The 19,162-nt window shown below is 49.9% G+C and overlaps 1 protein-coding gene across 1 annotated transcript in view; it reads left to right on the top strand.

Annotated features, from left to right (window-relative positions):
• dnah7 (dynein, axonemal, heavy chain 7) overlaps positions 1 to 19,162 on the top strand; it is a 199,295-nt gene that overhangs the window by 68,978 nt on the left and 111,155 nt on the right. The window contains exons 30-36 of the mRNA XM_072443992.1: positions 11,080 to 11,236; positions 11,327 to 11,391; positions 14,203 to 14,400; positions 15,414 to 15,566; positions 17,080 to 17,248; positions 17,854 to 17,980; positions 18,410 to 18,629. Coding sequence (XP_072300093.1) covers positions 11,080 to 11,236; positions 11,327 to 11,391; positions 14,203 to 14,400; positions 15,414 to 15,566; positions 17,080 to 17,248; positions 17,854 to 17,980; positions 18,410 to 18,629 — 1,089 coding nt within the window. The remainder of the gene's footprint in view (positions 1 to 11,079; positions 11,237 to 11,326; positions 11,392 to 14,202; positions 14,401 to 15,413; positions 15,567 to 17,079; positions 17,249 to 17,853; positions 17,981 to 18,409; positions 18,630 to 19,162) is intronic.

Raw genomic sequence — 19,162 nt, 5'->3', positions numbered from 1 at the left:
TAAACCAGGACTAAAACCAGGACTAAACCAGGACTAAAGCAGGTCTAAACCAGGACTAAACCAGGACTAAAACCAGGACTAAACCAGGACTAAACCAGGTCTAATCCAGGTCTAAACCAGGACTAAACCAGGACCAAACCAGGTCTAAACCAGGTCTAAACCAGGACTAAACCAGGACTAAACCAGGACTAAACCAGGTCTAAACCAGGACTAAACAAGGACTAAACCAGGACTAAACCAGGACCAAACCAGGTCTAAACCAGGTCTAAACCAGGACTAAACCAGGACTAAACCAGGACTAAACCAGGACCAAACCAGGTCTAAACCAGGTCTAAACCAGAACTAAACCAGGTCTAAACCAGGACTAAACAAGGACTAAACCAGGACTAAACCAGGTCTAAACCAGGTCTAAACCAGGACTAAACCAGGACTAAAGCAGGACTAAACCAGGACTAAAGCAGGACTAAACCAGGACTAAACCAGGTCTAAACCAGGTCTAAACCAGGACTAAACCAGGACTAAAGCAGGACTAAACCAGGACTAAAGCAGGTCTAAACCAGGACTAAACCAGGACTAAACCAGGTCTAAACCAGGTCTAAACCAGGACTAAACCAGGACTAAAGCAGGACTAAACCAGGACTAAAGCAGGACTAAACCAGGACTAAAGCAGGACTAAACCAGGTCTAAACCAGGTCTAAACCAGGACTAAAGCAGGACTAAACCAGGTCTAAACCAGGACTAAACCAGGACTAAAGCAGGTCTAAACCAGGACTAAACCAGGACTAAAACCAGGACTAAACCAGGACTAAAACCAGGACTAAACCAGGACTAAACTAAGTTTAAACAAGGACTAAACCAGGACTAAACCAGGACTAAACCAGGTCTAATCCAGGTCTAAACCAGGACTAAACCAGGACCAAACCAGGTCTAAACCAGGTCTAAACCAGGACTAAACCAGGACTAAACCAGGACTAAACCAGGTCTAAACCAGGACTAAACAAGGACTAAACCAGGACTAAACCAGGACCAAACCAGGTCTAAACCAGGTCTAAACCAGGACTAAACCAGGACTAAACCAGGACTAAACCAGGTCTAAACCAGGACTAAACAAGGACTAAACCAGGACTAAACCAGGTCTAAACCAGGTCTAAACCAGGACTAAACCAGGACTAAACCAGGTCTAAACCAGGTCTAAACCAGGACTAAACCAGGTCTAAACCAGGACTAAACCAGGACTAAAGCAGGACTAAACCAGGACTAAAGCAGGACTAAACCAGGACTAAACTAAGTTTAAACAAGGACTAAAGCAGGACTAAACCAGGTCTAAACCAGGTCTAAACCAGGACTAAAGCAGGACTAAACCAGGTCTAAACCAGGACTAAACCAGGACTAAAACCAGGACTAAACCAGGACTAAAGCAGGTCTAAACCAGGACTAAACCAGGACTAAAACCAGGACTAAACCAGGACTAAACCAGGTCTAATCCAGGTCTAAACCAGGACTAAACCAGGACCAAACCAGGTCTAAACCAGGTCTAAACCAGGACTAAACCAGGACTAAACCAGGACTAAACCAGGTCTAAACCAGGACTAAACAAGGACTAAACCAGGACTAAACCAGGACCAAACCAGGTCTAAACCAGGTCTAAACCAGGACTAAACCAGGACTAAACCAGGACTAAACCAGGACCAAACCAGGTCTAAACCAGGTCTAAACCAGAACTAAACCAGGTCTAAACCAGGACTAAACAAGGACTAAACCAGGACTAAACCAGGTCTAATCCAGGTCTAAACCAGGACTAAACCAGGACTAAACCAGGTCTAAACCAGGTCTAAACCAGGACTAAACCAGGACTAAAGCAGGACTAAACCAGGACTAAAGCAGGACTAAACCAGGACTAAAGCAGGACTAAACCAGGTCTAAACCAGGTCTAAACCAGGACTAAAGCAGGACTAAACCAGGTCTAAACCAGGACTAAACCAGGACTAAAGCAGGTCTAAACCAGGACTAAACCAGGACTAAAACCAGGACTAAACCAGGACTAAAACCAGGACTAAACCAGGACTAAACTAAGTTTAAACAAGGACTAAACCAGGACTAAACCAGGACTAAACCAGGTCTAATCCAGGTCTAAACCAGGACTAAACCAGGACCAAACCAGGTCTAAACCAGGTCTAAACCAGGACTAAACCAGGACTAAACCAGGACTAAACCAGGTCTAAACCAGGACTAAACAAGGACTAAACCAGGACTAAACCAGGACCAAACCAGGTCTAAACCAGGTCTAAACCAGGACTAAACCAGGACTAAACCAGGACTAAACCAGGTCTAAACCAGGACTAAACAAGGACTAAACCAGGACTAAACCAGGTCTAATCCAGGTCTAAACCAGGACTAAACCAGGAATAAACCAGGTCTAAACCAGGTCTAAACCAGGACTAAACCAGGACTAAAGCAGGACTAAACCAGGACTAAAGCAGGACTAAACCAGGTCTAAACCAGGTCTAAACCAGGACTAAAGCAGGACTAAACCAGGTCTAAACCAGGACTAAACCAGGACTAAAGCAGGTCTAAACCAGGACTAAACCAGGACTAAAACCAGGACTAAACCAGGACTAAAGCAGGTCTAAACCAGGACTAAACCAGGACTAAAACCAGGACTAAACCAGGACTAAACTAAGTTTAAACAAGGACTAAACCAGGACTAAACCAGGACCAAACCAGGTCTAAACCAGGTCTAAACCAGGACTAAACCAGGACTAAACCAGGACTAAACCAGGACCAAACCAGGTCTAAACCAGGTCTAAACCAGGACTAAACCAGGTCTAATCCAGGTCTAAACCAGGACTAAACTAGGACTAAACCAGGTCTAAACCAGGTCTAAACCAGGACTAAACCAGGACTAAACCAGGACTAAACCAGGTCTAAACCAGGACTAAACCAGGACTAAAGCAGGACTAAACCAGGACTAAAGCAGGACTAAACCAGGACTAAAGCAGGACTAAACCAGGTCTAAACAAGGTCTAAACCAGGACTAAAGCAGGACTAAACCAGGTCTAAACCAGGACTAAACCAGGACTAAAGCAGGTCTAAACCAGGACTAAACCAGGACTAAAACCAGGACTAAACCAGGACTAAAGCAGGTCTAAACCAGGACTAAACCAGGACTAAAACCAGGACTAAACCAGGACTAAACTAAGTTTAAACAAGGACTAAACCAGGACTAAACCAGGTCTAATCCAGGTCTAAACCAGGACTAAACCAGGACCAAACCAGGTCTAAACCAGGTCTAAACCAGGACTAAACCAGGACTAAACCAGGACTAAACCAGGTCTAAACCAGGACTAAACAAGGACTAAACCAGGACTAAACCAGGACCAAACCAGGTCTAAACCAGGTCTAAACCAGGACTAAACCAGGACTAAACCAGGACTAAACCAGGTCTAAACCAGGACTAAACAAGGACTAAACCAGGACTAAACCAGGTCTAATCCAGGTCTAAACCAGGACTAAACCAGGAATAAACCAGGTCTAAACCAGGTCTAAACCAGGACTAAACCAGGACTAAACCAGGACTAAACCAGGTCTAAACCAGGACTAAACCAGGACTAAAGCAGGACTAAACCAGGACTAAAGCAGGACTAAACCAGGACTAAAGCAGGACTAAACCAGGTCTAAACCAGGTCTAAACCAGGACTAAAGCAGGACTAAACCAGATCTAAACCAGGACTAAACCAGGACTAAAGCAGGTCTAAACCAGGACTAAACCAGGACTAAAACCAGGACTAAACCAGGACTAAAGCAGGTCTAAACCAGGACTAAACCAGGACTAAAACCAGGACTAAACCAGGACTAAACTAAGTTTAAACAAGGACTAAACCAGGACTAAACCAGGTCTAATCCAGGTCTAAACCAGGACTAAACCAGGACCAAACCAGGTCTAAACCAGGTCTAAACCAGGACTAAACCAGGACTAAACCAGGACTAAACCAGGTCTAAACCAGGACTAAACAAGGACTAAACCAGGACTAAACCAGGACCAAACCAGGTCTAAACCAGGTCTAAACCAGGACTAAACCAGGACTAAACCAGGACCAAACCAGGTCTAAACCAGGTCTAAACCAGGACTAAACCAGGTCTAAACCAGGACTAAACAAGGACTAAACCAGGACTAAACCAGGACTAAACCAGGTCTAATCCAGGTCTAAACCAGGACTAAACCAGGACTAAAGCAGGACTAAACCAGGACTAAAGCAGGACTAAACCAGGACTAAAGCAGGACTAAACCAGGTCTAAACCAGGTCTAAACCAGGACTAAAGCAGGACTAAACCAGATCTAAACCAGGACTAAACCAGGACTAAAGCAGGTCTAAACCAGGACTAAACCAGGACTAAAACCAGGACTAAACCAGGACTAAAGCAGGTCTAAACCAGGACTAAACCAGGACTAAAACCAGGACTAAACCAGGACTAAACTAAGTTTAAACAAGGACTAAACCAGGACTAAACCAGGTCTAATCCAGGTCTAAACCAGGACTAAACCAGGACCAAACCAGGTCTAAACCAGGTCTAAACCAGGACTAAACCAGGACTAAACCAGGACTAAACCAGGTCTAAACCAGGACTAAACAAGGACTAAACCAGGACTAAACCAGGACCAAACCAGGTCTAAACCAGGTCTAAACCAGGACTAAACCAGGACTAAACCAGGACCAAACCAGGTCTAAACCAGGTCTAAACCAGGACTAAACCAGGTCTAAACCAGGACTAAACAAGGACTAAACCAGGACTAAACCAGGACTAAACCAGGTCTAATCCAGGTCTAAACCAGGACTAAACCAGGACTAAACCAGGTCTAAACCAGGTCTAAACCAGGACTAAACCAGGACTAAACCAGGACTAAACCAGGTCTAAACCAGGACTAAACCAGGACTAAAGCAGGACTAAACCAGGACTAAAGCAGGACTAAACCAGGACTAAAGCAGGACTAAACCAGGTCTAAACCAGGTCTAAACCAGGACTAAAGCAGGACTAAACCAGGTCTAAACCAGGACTAAACCAGGACTAAAGCAGGTCTAAACCAGGACTAAACCAGGTCTAAACCAGGACTAAACCAGGACTAAAACCAGGACTAAACCAGGACTAAACTAAGTTTAAACAAGGACTAAACCAGGACTAAACCAGGACTAAACCAGGTCTAATCCAGGTCTAAACCAGGACTAAACCAGGACTAAACCAGGTCTAAACCAGGTCTAAACCAGGACTAAACCAGGACTAAACCAGGACTAAACCAGGTCTAAACCAGGACTAAACAAGGACTAAACCAGGACTAAACCAGGACCAAACCAGGTCTAAACCAGGTCTAAACCAGGACTAAACCAGGACTAAACCAGGACTAAACCAGGTCTAAACCAGGACTAAACAAGGACTAAACCAGGACTAAACCAGGTCTAATCCAGGTCTAAACCAGGACTAAACCAGGAATAAACCAGGTCTAAACCAGGTCTAAACCAGGACTAAACCAGGACTAAACCAGGACTAAACCAGGTCTAAACCAGGACTAAACCAGGACTAAAGCAGGACTAAACCGGGACTAAAGCAGGACTAAACCAGGACTAAAGCAGGACTAAACCAGGTCTAAACCAGGTCTAAACCAGGACTAAAGCAGGACTAAACCAGGTCTAAACCAGGACTAAACCAGGACTAAAGCAGGTCTAAACCAGGACTAAACCAGGACTAAAACCAGGACTAAACCAGGACTAAAGCAGGTCTAAACCAGGACTAAACCAGGACTAAAACCAGGACTAAACCAGGACTAAACTAAGTTTAAACAAGGACTAAACCAGGACTAAACCAGGTCTAATCCAGGTCTAAACCAGGACTAAACCAGGACCAAACCAGGTCTAAACCAGGTCTAAACCAGGACTAAACCAGGACTAAACCAGGACTAAACCAGGTCTAAACCAGGACTAAACCAGGTCTAAACCAGGTCTAAACTAGGACTAAACCAGGACTAAACCAGGACCAAACCAGGTCTAAACCAGGTCTAAACCAGGACTAAACCAGGACTAAACCAGGACTAAACCAGGACCAAACCAGGTCTAAACCAGGACTAAACCAGGACTAAACCAGGTCTAAACCAGGACTAAACAAGGACTAAACCAGGACTAAACCAGGTCTAATCCAGGTCTAAACCAGGACTAAACCAGGACTAAACCAGGTCTAAACCAGGTCTAAACCAGGACTAAACCAGGACTAAACCAGGACTAAACCAGGTCTAAACCAGGACTAAACCAGGACTAAAGCAGGACTAAACCAGGACTAAAGCAGGACTAAACCAGGACTAAAGCAGGACTAAACCAGGTCTAAACAAGGTCTAAACCAGGACTAAACCAGGACTAAACCAGGTCTAAACCAGGACTAAACCAGGACTAAAGCAGGACTAAACCAGGACTAAAGCAGGACTAAACCAGGACTAAAGCAGGACTAAACCAGGTCTAAACCAGGACTAAACCAGGACTAAAGCAGGTCTAAACCAGGACTAAACCAGGACTAAAACCAGGACTAAACCAGGACTAAAGCAGGTCTAAACCAGGACTAAACCAGGACTAAAACCAGGACTAAACCAGGACTAAACTAAGTTTAAACAAGGACTAAACCAGGACTAAACCAGGTCTAATCCAGGTCTAAACCAGGACTAAACCAGGACCAAACCAGGTCTAAACCAGGTCTAAACCAGGACTAAACCAGGACTAAACCAGGACTAAACCAGGTCTAAACCAGGACTAAACAAGGACTAAACCAGGACTAAACCAGGTCTAAACCAGGTCTAAACCAGGACTAAACCAGGACTAAACCAGGACTAAACCAGGACTAAACCAGGTCTAAACCAGGACTAAACCAGGACTAAACCAGGTCTAAACCGGGTCTAAACCAGGACTAAACCAGGTCTAAACCAGGACTAAACCAGGACTAAACCAGGACTAAACCAGGTCTAATCCAGGTCTAAACCAGGACTAAACCAGGACTAAAGCAGGACTAAACCAGGTCTAAACCAGGACTAAACCAGGACTAAAGCAGGTCTAAACCAGGACTAAACCAGGACTAAAACCAGGACTAAACCAGGACTAAAGCAGGTCTAAACCAGGACTAAACCAGGACTAAAACCAGGACTAAACCAGGACTAAAGCAGGACTAAACCAGGACTAAAGCAGGACTAAAGCAGGACTAAACCAGGTCTAAACCAGGTCTAAACCAGGACTAAAGCAGGACTAAACCAGGTCTAAACCAGGACTAAACCAGGACTAAAGCAGGTCTAAACCAGGACTAAACCAGGACTAAAACCAGGACTAAACCAGGACTAAAGCAGGTCTAAACCAGGACTAAACCAGGACTAAAACCAGGACTAAACCAGGACTAAAGCAGGACTAAACCAGGACTAAAGCAGGACTAAACCAGGACTAAAGCAGGTCTAAACCAGGACTAAACCAGGTCTAAACCAGGACTAAACCAGGACTAAAGCAGGACTAAACCAGGACTAAAGCAGGACTAAACCAGGACTAAAGCAGGTCTAAACCAGGACTAAACCAGGACTTAAACCAGGACTAAACCAGGACTAAAGCAGGTCTAAACCAGGACTAAACCAGGACTAAAGCAGGTCTAAACCAGGACTAAAGCAGGACTAAAGCAGGTCTAAACCAGGACTAAAGCAGGACTAAAGCAGGTCTAAACCAGGACTAAAGCAGGACTAAAGCAGGACTAAAACAGGTCTAAACCAGGACTAAAGCAGGTCTAAACCAGGACTAAACCAGGACTAAAACCAGGACTAAACCAGGACTAAAGCAGGACTAAACCAGGACTAAAGCAGGTCTAAACCAGGACTAAACCAGGACTAAAACCAGGACTAAACCAGGACTAAAGCAGGACTAAACCAGGACTAAAGCAGGACTAAACCAGGACTAAAGCAGGTCTAAACCAGGACTAAACCAGGTCTAAACCAGGACTAAACCAGGACTAAAGCAGGACTAAACCAGGACTAAAGCAGGACTAAACCAGGACTAAAGCAGGTCTAAACCAGGACTAAAGCAGGTCCAAACCAGGTCCAAACCAGGACTAAACCAGGTCCAAACCAGGACTAAAACAGGTCTAAACCAGGACTAAAGCAGGTCCAAACCAGGTCCAAACCAGGACTAAACCAGGTCCAAACCAGGACTAAAACAGGTCTAAACCAGGACTAAACCAGGACTAAAGCAGGTCTAAACCAGGACTAAACCAGGACTAAAACCAGGACTAAACCAGGACTAAACTAAGTTTAAACAAGGACTAAACCAGGACTAAACCAGGTCTAATCCAGGTCTAAACCAGGACTAAACCAGGACCAAACCAGGTCTAAACCAGGTCTAAACCAGGACTAAACCAGGACTAAACCAGGACTAAACCAGGTCTAAACCAGGACTAAACCAGGTCTAAACCAGGTCTAAACTAGGACTAAACCAGGACTAAACCAGGACCAAACCAGGTCTAAACCAGGTCTAAACCAGGACTAAACCAGGACTAAACCAGGACTAAACCAGGACCAAACCAGGTCTAAACCAGGACTAAACCAGGACTAAACCAGGTCTAAACCAGGACTAAACAAGGACTAAACCAGGACTAAACCAGGTCTAATCCAGGTCTAAACCAGGACTAAACCAGGACTAAACCAGGTCTAAACCAGGTCTAAACCAGGACTAAACCAGGACTAAACCAGGACTAAACCAGGTCTAAACCAGGACTAAACCAGGACTAAAGCAGGACTAAACCAGGACTAAAGCAGGACTAAACCAGGACTAAAGCAGGACTAAACCAGGTCTAAACAAGGTCTAAACCAGGACTAAACCAGGACTAAACCAGGTCTAAACCAGGACTAAACCAGGACTAAAGCAGGACTAAACCAGGACTAAAGCAGGACTAAACCAGGACTAAAGCAGGACTAAACCAGGTCTAAACCAGGACTAAACCAGGACTAAAGCAGGTCTAAACCAGGACTAAACCAGGACTAAAACCAGGACTAAACCAGGACTAAAGCAGGTCTAAACCAGGACTAAACCAGGACTAAAACCAGGACTAAACCAGGACTAAACTAAGTTTAAACAAGGACTAAACCAGGACTAAACCAGGTCTAATCCAGGTCTAAACCAGGACTAAACCAGGACCAAACCAGGTCTAAACCAGGTCTAAACCAGGACTAAACCAGGACTAAACCAGGACTAAACCAGGTCTAAACCAGGACTAAACAAGGACTAAACCAGGACTAAACCAGGACCAAACCAGGTCTAAACCAGGTCTAAACCAGGACTAAACCAGGACTAAACCAGGACTAAACCAGGTCTAAACCAGGACTAAACAAGGACTAAACCAGGACTAAACCAGGTCTAATCCAGGTCTAAACCAGGACTAAACCAGGACTAAAGCAGGACTAAACCAGGTCTAAACCAGGACTAAACCAGGACTAAAGCAGGTCTAAACCAGGACTAAACCAGGACTAAAACCAGGACTAAACCAGGACTAAAGCAGGTCTAAACCAGGACTAAACCAGGACTAAAACCAGGACTAAACCAGGACTAAAGCAGGACTAAACCAGGACTAAAGCAGGACTAAAGCAGGACTAAACCAGGTCTAAACCAGGTCTAAACCAGGACTAAAGCAGGACTAAACCAGGTCTAAACCAGGACTAAACCAGGACTAAAGCAGGTCTAAACCAGGACTAAACCAGGACTAAAACCAGGACTAAACCAGGACTAAAGCAGGTCTAAACCAGGACTAAACCAGGACTAAAACCAGGACTAAACCAGGACTAAAGCAGGACTAAACCAGGACTAAAGCAGGACTAAACCAGGACTAAAGCAGGTCTAAACCAGGACTAAACCAGGTCTAAACCAGGACTAAACCAGGACTAAAGCAGGACTAAACCAGGACTAAAGCAGGACTAAACCAGGACTAAAGCAGGTCTAAACCAGGACTAAACCAGGACTTAAACCAGGACTAAACCAGGACTAAAGCAGGTCTAAACCAGGACTAAACCAGGACTAAAGCAGGTCTAAACCAGGACTAAAGCAGGACTAAAGCAGGTCTAAACCAGGACTAAAGCAGGACTAAAGCAGGTCTAAACCAGGACTAAAGCAGGACTAAAGCAGGACTAAAACAGGTCTAAACCAGGACTAAAGCAGGTCTAAACCAGGACTAAACCAGGACTAAAACCAGGACTAAACCAGGACTAAAGCAGGACTAAACCAGGACTAAAGCAGGTCTAAACCAGGACTAAACCAGGACTAAAACCAGGACTAAACCAGGACTAAAGCAGGACTAAACCAGGACTAAAGCAGGACTAAACCAGGACTAAAGCAGGTCTAAACCAGGACTAAACCAGGTCTAAACCAGGACTAAACCAGGACTAAAGCAGGACTAAACCAGGACTAAAGCAGGACTAAACCAGGACTAAAGCAGGTCCAAACCAGGACTAAACCAGGTCCAAACCAGGACTAAAACAGGTCTAAACCAGGACTAAAGCAGGTCCAAACCAGGTCCAAACCAGGACTAAACCAGGTCCAAACCAGGACTAAAACAGGTCTAAACCAGGACTAAAGCAGGTCCAAACCAGGTCCAAACCAGGACTAAACCAGGTCCAAACCAGGACTAAACCAGGTCCAAACCAGGACTAAAGCAGGTCTAAACCAGGACTAAAGCAGGTCCCTCGCGACAGAGTAGAGCATAATTTGAATGTGACATTTAATATGTAGATGAGATGTTTGTGCTGGAGCTCGTATGCGAGGACAGAGCATGAAGACAGACCGTGTGGACATACGCTTTGTCCACACGCTCTGTCCTCACGCTCTGTCCAGACGCTCTGTCCTCGCGCTCCGTCCACACGCTCTGTCCACACGCTCTGTCCTCACGCTCTGTCCTCACGCTCTGTCCACACGCTCTGTCCTCACGCTCTGTCCTCAAGCGTGTGGACAGAGTGTGAGGACAGAGCGTGTGGACAGAGCGTGTGGACAGAGTGTGAGGACAGATTTGACAGACGGGCGTGTCCTCTTCCAGGGCATCTTTGTCTTCTGCCTCGTGTGGTCGATCGGCGCCAGCGGCGACGAGTCCAGTCGACACAAGTTTGACCTGTTTTTGAGGGAGCTGCTGACCGGACCTGTGTCTGTGACCCCCACAGTGACCCCCACAGTGACCCCCACAGTGACCCCCACAGTGACCCCCACAGTGACCCCCACAGTGACCCCCACAGTGACCCCCACAGTGACCCCCACAGTGACCCCCACAGGGCCCCCCACAGTGACCCCCACAGCGCTGTCGGTGACTCTGCCTGAAGAGGGCGCTCTCTACCAGTACTGCTTCATCAAAGAGGTACTTCTAAGCACTTTCCTCACATCCGTCCGTGGTCTGACCTCACACTCTCTGACCTCACACTCTCTGACCTCACACTCTCTGACCTCACACTCTCTGACCTCACACTCTCTGACCTCACACTCTCTGACCTCACACTCTCTGACCTCACGCTCCCTGACCTAATCGTCTCTGACCTCACGCTCTCTGACCTCACGCTCCCTGACCTAATCGTCTCTGACCTCACGCTCTCTGACCTCACGCTCTCTGACCTCACGCTCTCTGACCTCACACTCTCTGACCTCACACTCTCTGACCTCACACTCTCTGACCTCACACTCTCTGACCTCACGCTCTCTGACCTAATCGTCTCTGACCTCACTCTCTCTGACCTCACACTCTCTGACCTCATGCTCTCTGAACTCACGCTCTCTGACCTCACGCTCTCTGACCTCACGCTCTGTGACCTCACGCTCTCTGACATCACACTCTCTGACCTCATCGTCTCTGACCTCACGCTCTCTGACCTCACGCTCTCTGACCTCACACTCTCTGACCTCAAACTCTCTGACCTAATCGTCACTGACCTCACGTTCTCTGACCTTACTCTCTCTGACCTCACACTCTCTGACCTCACACTCTCTGACCTCACACTCTCTGACCTCACGCTCTCTGACCTAATCGTCTCTGACCTCACTCTCTCTGACCTCACACTCTCTGACCTCATGCTCTCTGAACTCACACTCTCTGACCTCATGCTCTCTGAACTCACGCTCTCTGACCTCACGCTCTCTGACCTCACGCTCTGTGACCTCACGCTCTCTGACATCACACTCTCTGACCTCATCGTCTCTGACCTCACGCTCTCTGACCTCACGCTCTCTGACCTCACACTCTCTGACCTCAAACTCTCTGACCTAATCGTCACTGACCTCACGTTCTCTGACCTTACTCTCTCTGACCTCACACTCTCTGACCTCACACTCTCCGACCTCACACTCTCTGACCTCACACTCTCTGACCTAATCCTCTCTGACCTCACGCTCTCTGACCTCACGCTCTCTGACCTTACACTCTCTGACCTCACACTCTCTGACCTCACGCTCTCTGACCTCACACTCTCTGACCTAATCCTCTCTGACCTCACGCTCTCTGACCTCACGCTCTCTGACCTTACACTCTCTGACCTCACACTCTCTGACCTCACGCTCTCTGACCTCACGCTCTCTGACCTAATCGTCTCTGACCTCACTCTCTCTGACCTCACGCTCTCTGACCTAATCGTCTCTGACCTCACTCTCTCTGACCTCAAACTCTCTGACCTCATGCTCTCTGAACTCACGCTCTCTGACCTCACTCTCTCTGACCTCACGCTCTGTGACCTCATGCTCTCTGACCTCACGCTCTCTGACATCACACTCTCTGACCTCATCGTCTCTGACCTCACGCTCTCTGACCTCACTCTCTCTGACCTCACGCTCTCTGACCTCACACTCTCTGACCTCAAACTCTCTGACCTAATCGTCACTGACCTCACGTTCTCTGACCTTACTCTCTCTGACCTCACACTCTCTGACCTCACACTCTCTGACCTAATCCTCTCTGACCTCACGCTCTCTGACCTCACGCTCTCTGACCTCACGCTCTCTGACCTGACTCTCTGACCTCACACTCTCTGACCTCACGCTCTCTGACCTCACTCTCTGACCTCACACTCTCTGACCTCACGCTCTCTGACCTCATGCTCTGACCTCACTCTCTCTGACATCATCGTCTCTGACCTCACGCTCTCTGACCTCACGCTCTCTGACCTGACTCTCTGACCTCACACTCTCTGACCTCACGCTCTCTGACCTCACTCTCTGACCTCACACTCTCTGACCTCACGCTCTCTGACCTCATGCTCTCTGACCTCACACTCTCTGACCTCATGCTCTGACCTCACGCTCTCTGACCTCACTCTCTCTGACATCATCGTCTCTGACCTCACGCTCTCTGACCTCACGTTCTCTGACCTCACTCTCTCTGACCTCACTCTCTGACCTCACGCTCTCTGACCTGACTCTCTGACCTCACACTCTCTGACCTCACGCTCTCTGACCTAATCGTCTCTGACCTCACGCTCTCTGACCTCACGCTCTCTGACCTCGTGCTCTCTGACCTCACACTCTCTGACCTCACGCTCTCTGACCTCACACTCTCTGACCTCACGCTCTCTGACCTCACGTTCTCTGACCTCACTCTCTCTGACCTCACTCTCTGACCTCACGCTCTCTGACCTGACTCTCTGACCTCACACTCTCTGACCTCACGCTCTCTGACCTAATCGTCTCTGACCTCACGCTCTCTGACCTCACGCTCTCTGACCTCGTGCTCTCTGACCTCGTGCTCTCTGACCTCACGCTCTCTGACCTCACACTCTCTGACCTCATGCTCTCTGACCTCACACTCTCTGACCTCACGCTCTCTGACCTCACACTCTCTGACCTCATGCTCTCTGACCTCACACTCTCTGACCTCACGCTCTCTGACCTCACACTCTCTGACCTCACGCTCTCTGACCTAATCGTCTCTGACCTCACGCTCTCTGACCTCACGCTCTCTGACCTCGTGCTCTCTGACCTCACACTCTCTGACCTCGTGCTCTCTGACCTCACGCTCTCTGACCTCACACTCTCTGACCTCACGCTCTCTGACCTCACACTCTCTGACCTCATGCTCTCTGACCTCACGCTCTCTGACCTCACGCTCTCTGACCTCACACTCTCTGACCTCACGCTCTCTGACCTCATGCTCTCTGACCTCACGCTCTCTGACCCTCACTGTGTCCAGGGCGCCGGGCGGTGGCAGCTCTGGACTGACCAGCTCAATTATGCCCCGCCCATTCACAAAGACGCCCAGTTCCATGACATCATCGTCCAGACGGAGGACACGGTCAGACTCATGACCCTGATGCAGCTGCTGGTGTCACACCAGAAACACACCATGGTCATCGGGCCCACGGGCACCGGCAAGAGCCTCTACATCACTGTGAGTGTGGACCAGGTGTGGACCAGGTGTGGACCAGGTGTGGACCAGGTGTGGACCAGGTCTGAACCAGGTGTGGACCAGGTGTGGACCAGGTGTGGACCAGGTCTGAACCAGGTGTGGACCAGGTGTGAACCAGGTGTTAACCAGGTGTGGACCAGGTCTGAACCAGGTCTGAACCAGGTGTTAACCAGGTGTGGACCAGGTGTGGACCAGGTGTGGACCAGGTCTGAACCAGGTGTGAACCAGGTGAGGACCAGGTGTGGACCAGGTGTGGACCAGGTCTGAACCAGTTCTGAACCAGGTGTGAACCAGGTGTGGACCACGTGTGAACCAGGTGTGGACCAGGTGTTGACCAGGTGTTGACCAGGTCTGAACCAGGTCTGAACCAGGTCTGAACCAGGTGTGAACCAGGTGTGAATCAGGTGTGGACCACGTGTGAACCAGGTGTGGACCAGGTGTGGACCGGGTCTGAACCAGGTGTGGACCACGTGTAAACCAGGTGTGGACCAGGTGTGGACCAGGTCTGAACCAGGTCTGAACCAGGTGTGGACCAGGTGTGGTCCAGGTGTGGACCAGGTGTGAACCAGGTCTGAACCAGGTGTGGACCAGGTGTGGACCAGGTGTGGACCAGGTGTGGACCAGGTGTTGACCAGGTCTGAACCAGGTCTGAACTAGGTGTGAACCAGGTGTGGACCAGGTCTGAACCAGGTGTGGACCACGTGTGAACCAGGTGTGGACCAGGTTTGGACCGGGTCTGAACCAGGTGTGGATCATGTATAAACCAGGTGTGAACCAGGTGTGGACCAGGTCTGAACCAGGTGTGGACCACGTATAAACCAGGTGTGAACCAGGTGTGGACCAGGTCTGAACCATGTGTCAACCAGATGTGTACCAGGTGTAAAGCACATGTTCTTCAGGACCTCTCTGGATCTACCCCTGGTCCTGCTTGATGGTCTCACAGATCTTCAGCTCGTACAGTGACAGTGCTGGTGTCTTGTGTCTTGTGTCTTCAGGACTTCCTGCTGAAGCTGCAGAAGGACGTCTTCACTCCGCTCCTCATAAACTTCTCAGCTCAAACTTCAGCGTCTCAGACTCAGAACATCATCATGTCAAAGCTGGACAAACGCCGCAAAGGAGTGTTCGGGCCCCCGCCTGGCAAGAAGATGGTACTGCACCCTCTTCCAAACATGAAGCTCCTCATGAAGCTCCTCGTGAAGCTCCTCATGAAGCTCCTCGTGAAGCTGCTCATGAAGCTCCTCATGAAGCTCCTCGTGAAGCTCCTCATGAAGCTCCTCGTGAAGCTCCTCATGACGCTCCTCGTGAAGCTCCTCGTGAAGCTCCTCATGAAGCTCCTCATGAAGCTCCTCATGAAGCTCCTCGTGAAGCTCCTCATGAAGCTCCTCATGAAGCTCCTCGTGAAGCTCCTCGTGAAGCTCCTCATGAAGCTCCTCATGAAGCTCCTCGTGAAGCTCCTCATGAAGCTCCTCATGAAGCTCCTCGTGAAGCTCCTCGTGAAGCTCCTCATGAAGCTGCTCATGAAGCTCCTTGTGAAGCTCCTCATGAAGCTCCTCATGAAGCTGCTCATGAAGCTCCTCATGAAGCTGCTCATGAAGCTCCTCATGAAGCTGCTCATGTAGCTCCTCGTGAAGCTCCTCGAAAAGCTCCTCATGAAGCTCCTCATGAAGCTGCTCATGAAGCTGCTCATGAAGCTCCTCATGAAGCTCCTCGTGAAGCTCCTCATGAAGCTGCTTATGAAGCTGCTCATGAAGCTCCTCATGAAGCTGCTCATGAAGCTCCTCATGAAGCTCCTCGTGAAGCTCCTCGTGAAGCTGCTCATGAAGCTCCTCATGAAGCTGCTCATGAAGCTCCTCATGAAGCTCCTCATGAAGCTCCTCATGAAAGTCCTCATGAAGCACCTCATGAAGCTGCTCATGAAGCTCCTCGTGAAGCTCCTCATGAAGCTCCTCATGAAGCTCCTCATGAAGCTATTCATGAAGCTCCTCATGAAGCTCCTCGTGAAGCTCCTCATGAAGCTCCTCATGAAGCTCCTCGTGAAGCTGCTCATGAAGCTCCTCATGAAGCTGCTCATGAAGCTCCTCGTGAAGCTGCTCATGAAGCTCCTGGTGAAGCTCCTCGTGAAGCTCCTCGTGAAGCTCCTCATGACGCTCCTCGTGAAGCTCCTCGTGAAGCTCCTCACGAAGCTCCTCATGAGGCTCCTCATGAAGCTCCTCATGAAGCTGCTCATGAAGCTCCTCATGAAGCTCCTCATGAAGCTCCTCATGAAGCTCCTCGTGAAGCTCCTCATGAAGCTCCTCGTGAAGCTGCTCATGACGCTCCTCGTGAAGCTGCTCATGAAGCTCCTCATGAAGCTCCTCGTGAAGCTCCTCATGACGCTCCTCATGACGCTCCTCATGAAGCTGCTCATGAAGCTCCTCATGAAGCTCCTCGTGAAGCTCCTCATGACGCTCCTCATGAAGCACCTCATGAAGCTCCTCGTGAAGCTCCTCATGACGCTCCTCATGAAGCACCTCATGAAGCTCCTCATGAAGCTCCTCATGAAGCTCCTCGTGAAGCTCCTCATGAAGCTCCTCATGAGGCTCCTCATGAAGCTCCTGGTGAAGCTCCTCGTGAAGCTCCTCGTGAAGCTCCTCCTCACTGAACGTTCACCGTGCTCTCCAGGTGGTGTTCGTGGACGACGTGAACATGCCGACCAGAGAAGAGTACGGAGCTCAGCCTCCGGTGGAGCTGCTCAGGCAGAGTTTAGACCACGGCAACTGGTACGACCTGAAGGACTGCTCCATGGTCCAGCTGAAGGACGTCCAGCTCATCTGTGCCATGGGGCCGCCGGGTACGAGAGGGTCCGAGAGGGTCAGAGGGGGTCCGAGAGGGTCCGAGAGCATCCGAGAGGGTCCGAGAGGGTCCGAGGGGGTCCGAGAGGGTCAGAGGGGGTCCGAGAGGGTCCGAGAGCATCCGAGAGGGTCCGAGAGGGTCCGAGGGGGTCCGAGGGGGTCCGAGAGGGTCCGAGAGGGTCCGAGGGGGTCCGAGGGGGTCCGAGAGGGTCCGAGAGGGTCAGAGGGGGTCCGAGAGGGTCCGAGAGGGTCAGAGGGGGTCAGAGAGGGTCAGAGGGGGTCAGAGAGGGTCAGAGGGTGTCCGAGAGGGTCCGAGAGGGTCCGAGAGGGTCCGAGGGGGTCCGAGGGGGTCCGAGGGGGTCCGAGAGGGTCAGAGGGGGTCCGAGAGGGTCAGAGAGGGTCAGAGGGGGTCAGAGAGGGTCCGAGAGGGTCCGAGGGGGTCCGAGGGGGTCCGAGAGGGTCCGAGGGGGTCCGAGGGGGTCCGAGGGGGTCCGAGGGGGTCCACTGTTCGCACGTGAACCTCAAACACACTGAGAACTCTCTGATCACAGGGTAAATGCTTAAACACTGAGAGTGAAGCACAAACTGTGTTGCTGTGTTTCAGGTGGAGGTCGTAACCCCGTCACCCCACGTTTCCTACGTCACTTCAACACCATCGCCATCAATGACTTCGACGACAGAACCATGTACACCATCTTCTCCACCATCGTCCACTGGCACTTCTCCACACGGTCATTACTCTCCTCTGTCCTCGTGACCATCGGCTCATGTGACCATCAGCTCATGTGACCATCGGCTCTTGTGACCATCAGCTCATGTGACCATCGGCTCATGTGACCATCAGCTCATGTGACCATCAGCTCTTGTGACCATCGGCTCATGTGTGACCATCGGCTCTTGTGACCATCGGCTCATGTGTGACCATCGGCTCATGTGACCATCAGCTCATGTGACCAGCTCATGTGACCATCGGCTCTTGTGACCATCAGCTCATGTGACCATCGGCTCATGTGACCATCGGCTCATGTGACCATCAGCTCATGTGACCATCGGCTCATGTGACCATCGGCTCTTGTGACCATCAGCTCATGTGACCATCGGCTCATGTGACCATCGGCTCTTGTGACCATCGGCTCATGTGACCTTCTTTCCTCCACCAGGTTCTCTTTCTCTGAGGAGTTCTGGGCGCTCAAGTCTCCCCTGGTCCACAGCACCATGTGCGTTTACCATGAAGCCACCAAGAACCTTCTGCCCACTCCAGCCAAATCCCACTATCTCTTCAACCTGAGGGACGTGTCTCGGGTGGTGCAGGGCGTCTGTCTGTCCAGGCCCGACACCACCACCGAGCCAGCGGCCATCAAACGCCTTTGGGTGCACGAGGTCAGTGCGGGGTGGAGCTGCTTCCTCTGCAGGTGGTGTAACTCTATGGAGCTGTAGTTTTCCTCTGCGGGTGGTGTAAAGTCTCCTCTGTGGGTGGTGCAAAGTCTCCTCTACGGGTGGTGTAAAGTCTCCTCTGCGGGTGGTGTAACGTCTCCTCTGCGGGTGGTGTAAAGTCTCCTCTGCGGGTGGTGTAACGTCTCCTCTGCGGGTGGTGTAAAGTCTCCTCTGCGGGTGGTGTAAAGTCTCCTCTGCGACTGGTGTAACGTCTCCTCTGCGGGTGGTGTAAAGTCTCCTCTGCGGGTGGTGTAAAGTCTCCTCTGCGGGTGGTGTAACGTCTCCTCTGCGGGTGGTGTAAAGTCTCCTCTGCGGGTGGTGTAAAGTCTCCTCTGCGGGTGGTGTAAAGTCTCCTCTGCGGGTGGTGTAACGTCTCCTCTGCGGGTGGTGTAAAGTCTCCTCTGCGGGTGGTGTAAAGTCTCCTCTGCGACTGGTGTAAAGTCTCCTCTGCGGGTGGTGTAAAGTCTCCTCTGCGGGTG

This window comes from Eucyclogobius newberryi, unplaced genomic scaffold (genome assembly GCF_026437365.1).
Source record: "Eucyclogobius newberryi isolate DKJ021-1_F unplaced genomic scaffold, fEucNew1.0.hap1 SCAF_14, whole genome shotgun sequence".
NCBI lineage: Eukaryota > Metazoa > Chordata > Actinopteri > Gobiiformes > Gobiidae > Eucyclogobius > Eucyclogobius newberryi.
Note: the sequence above shows the minus strand (reverse complement) of the source record. Positions and strands in the feature narration are given on the sequence as shown.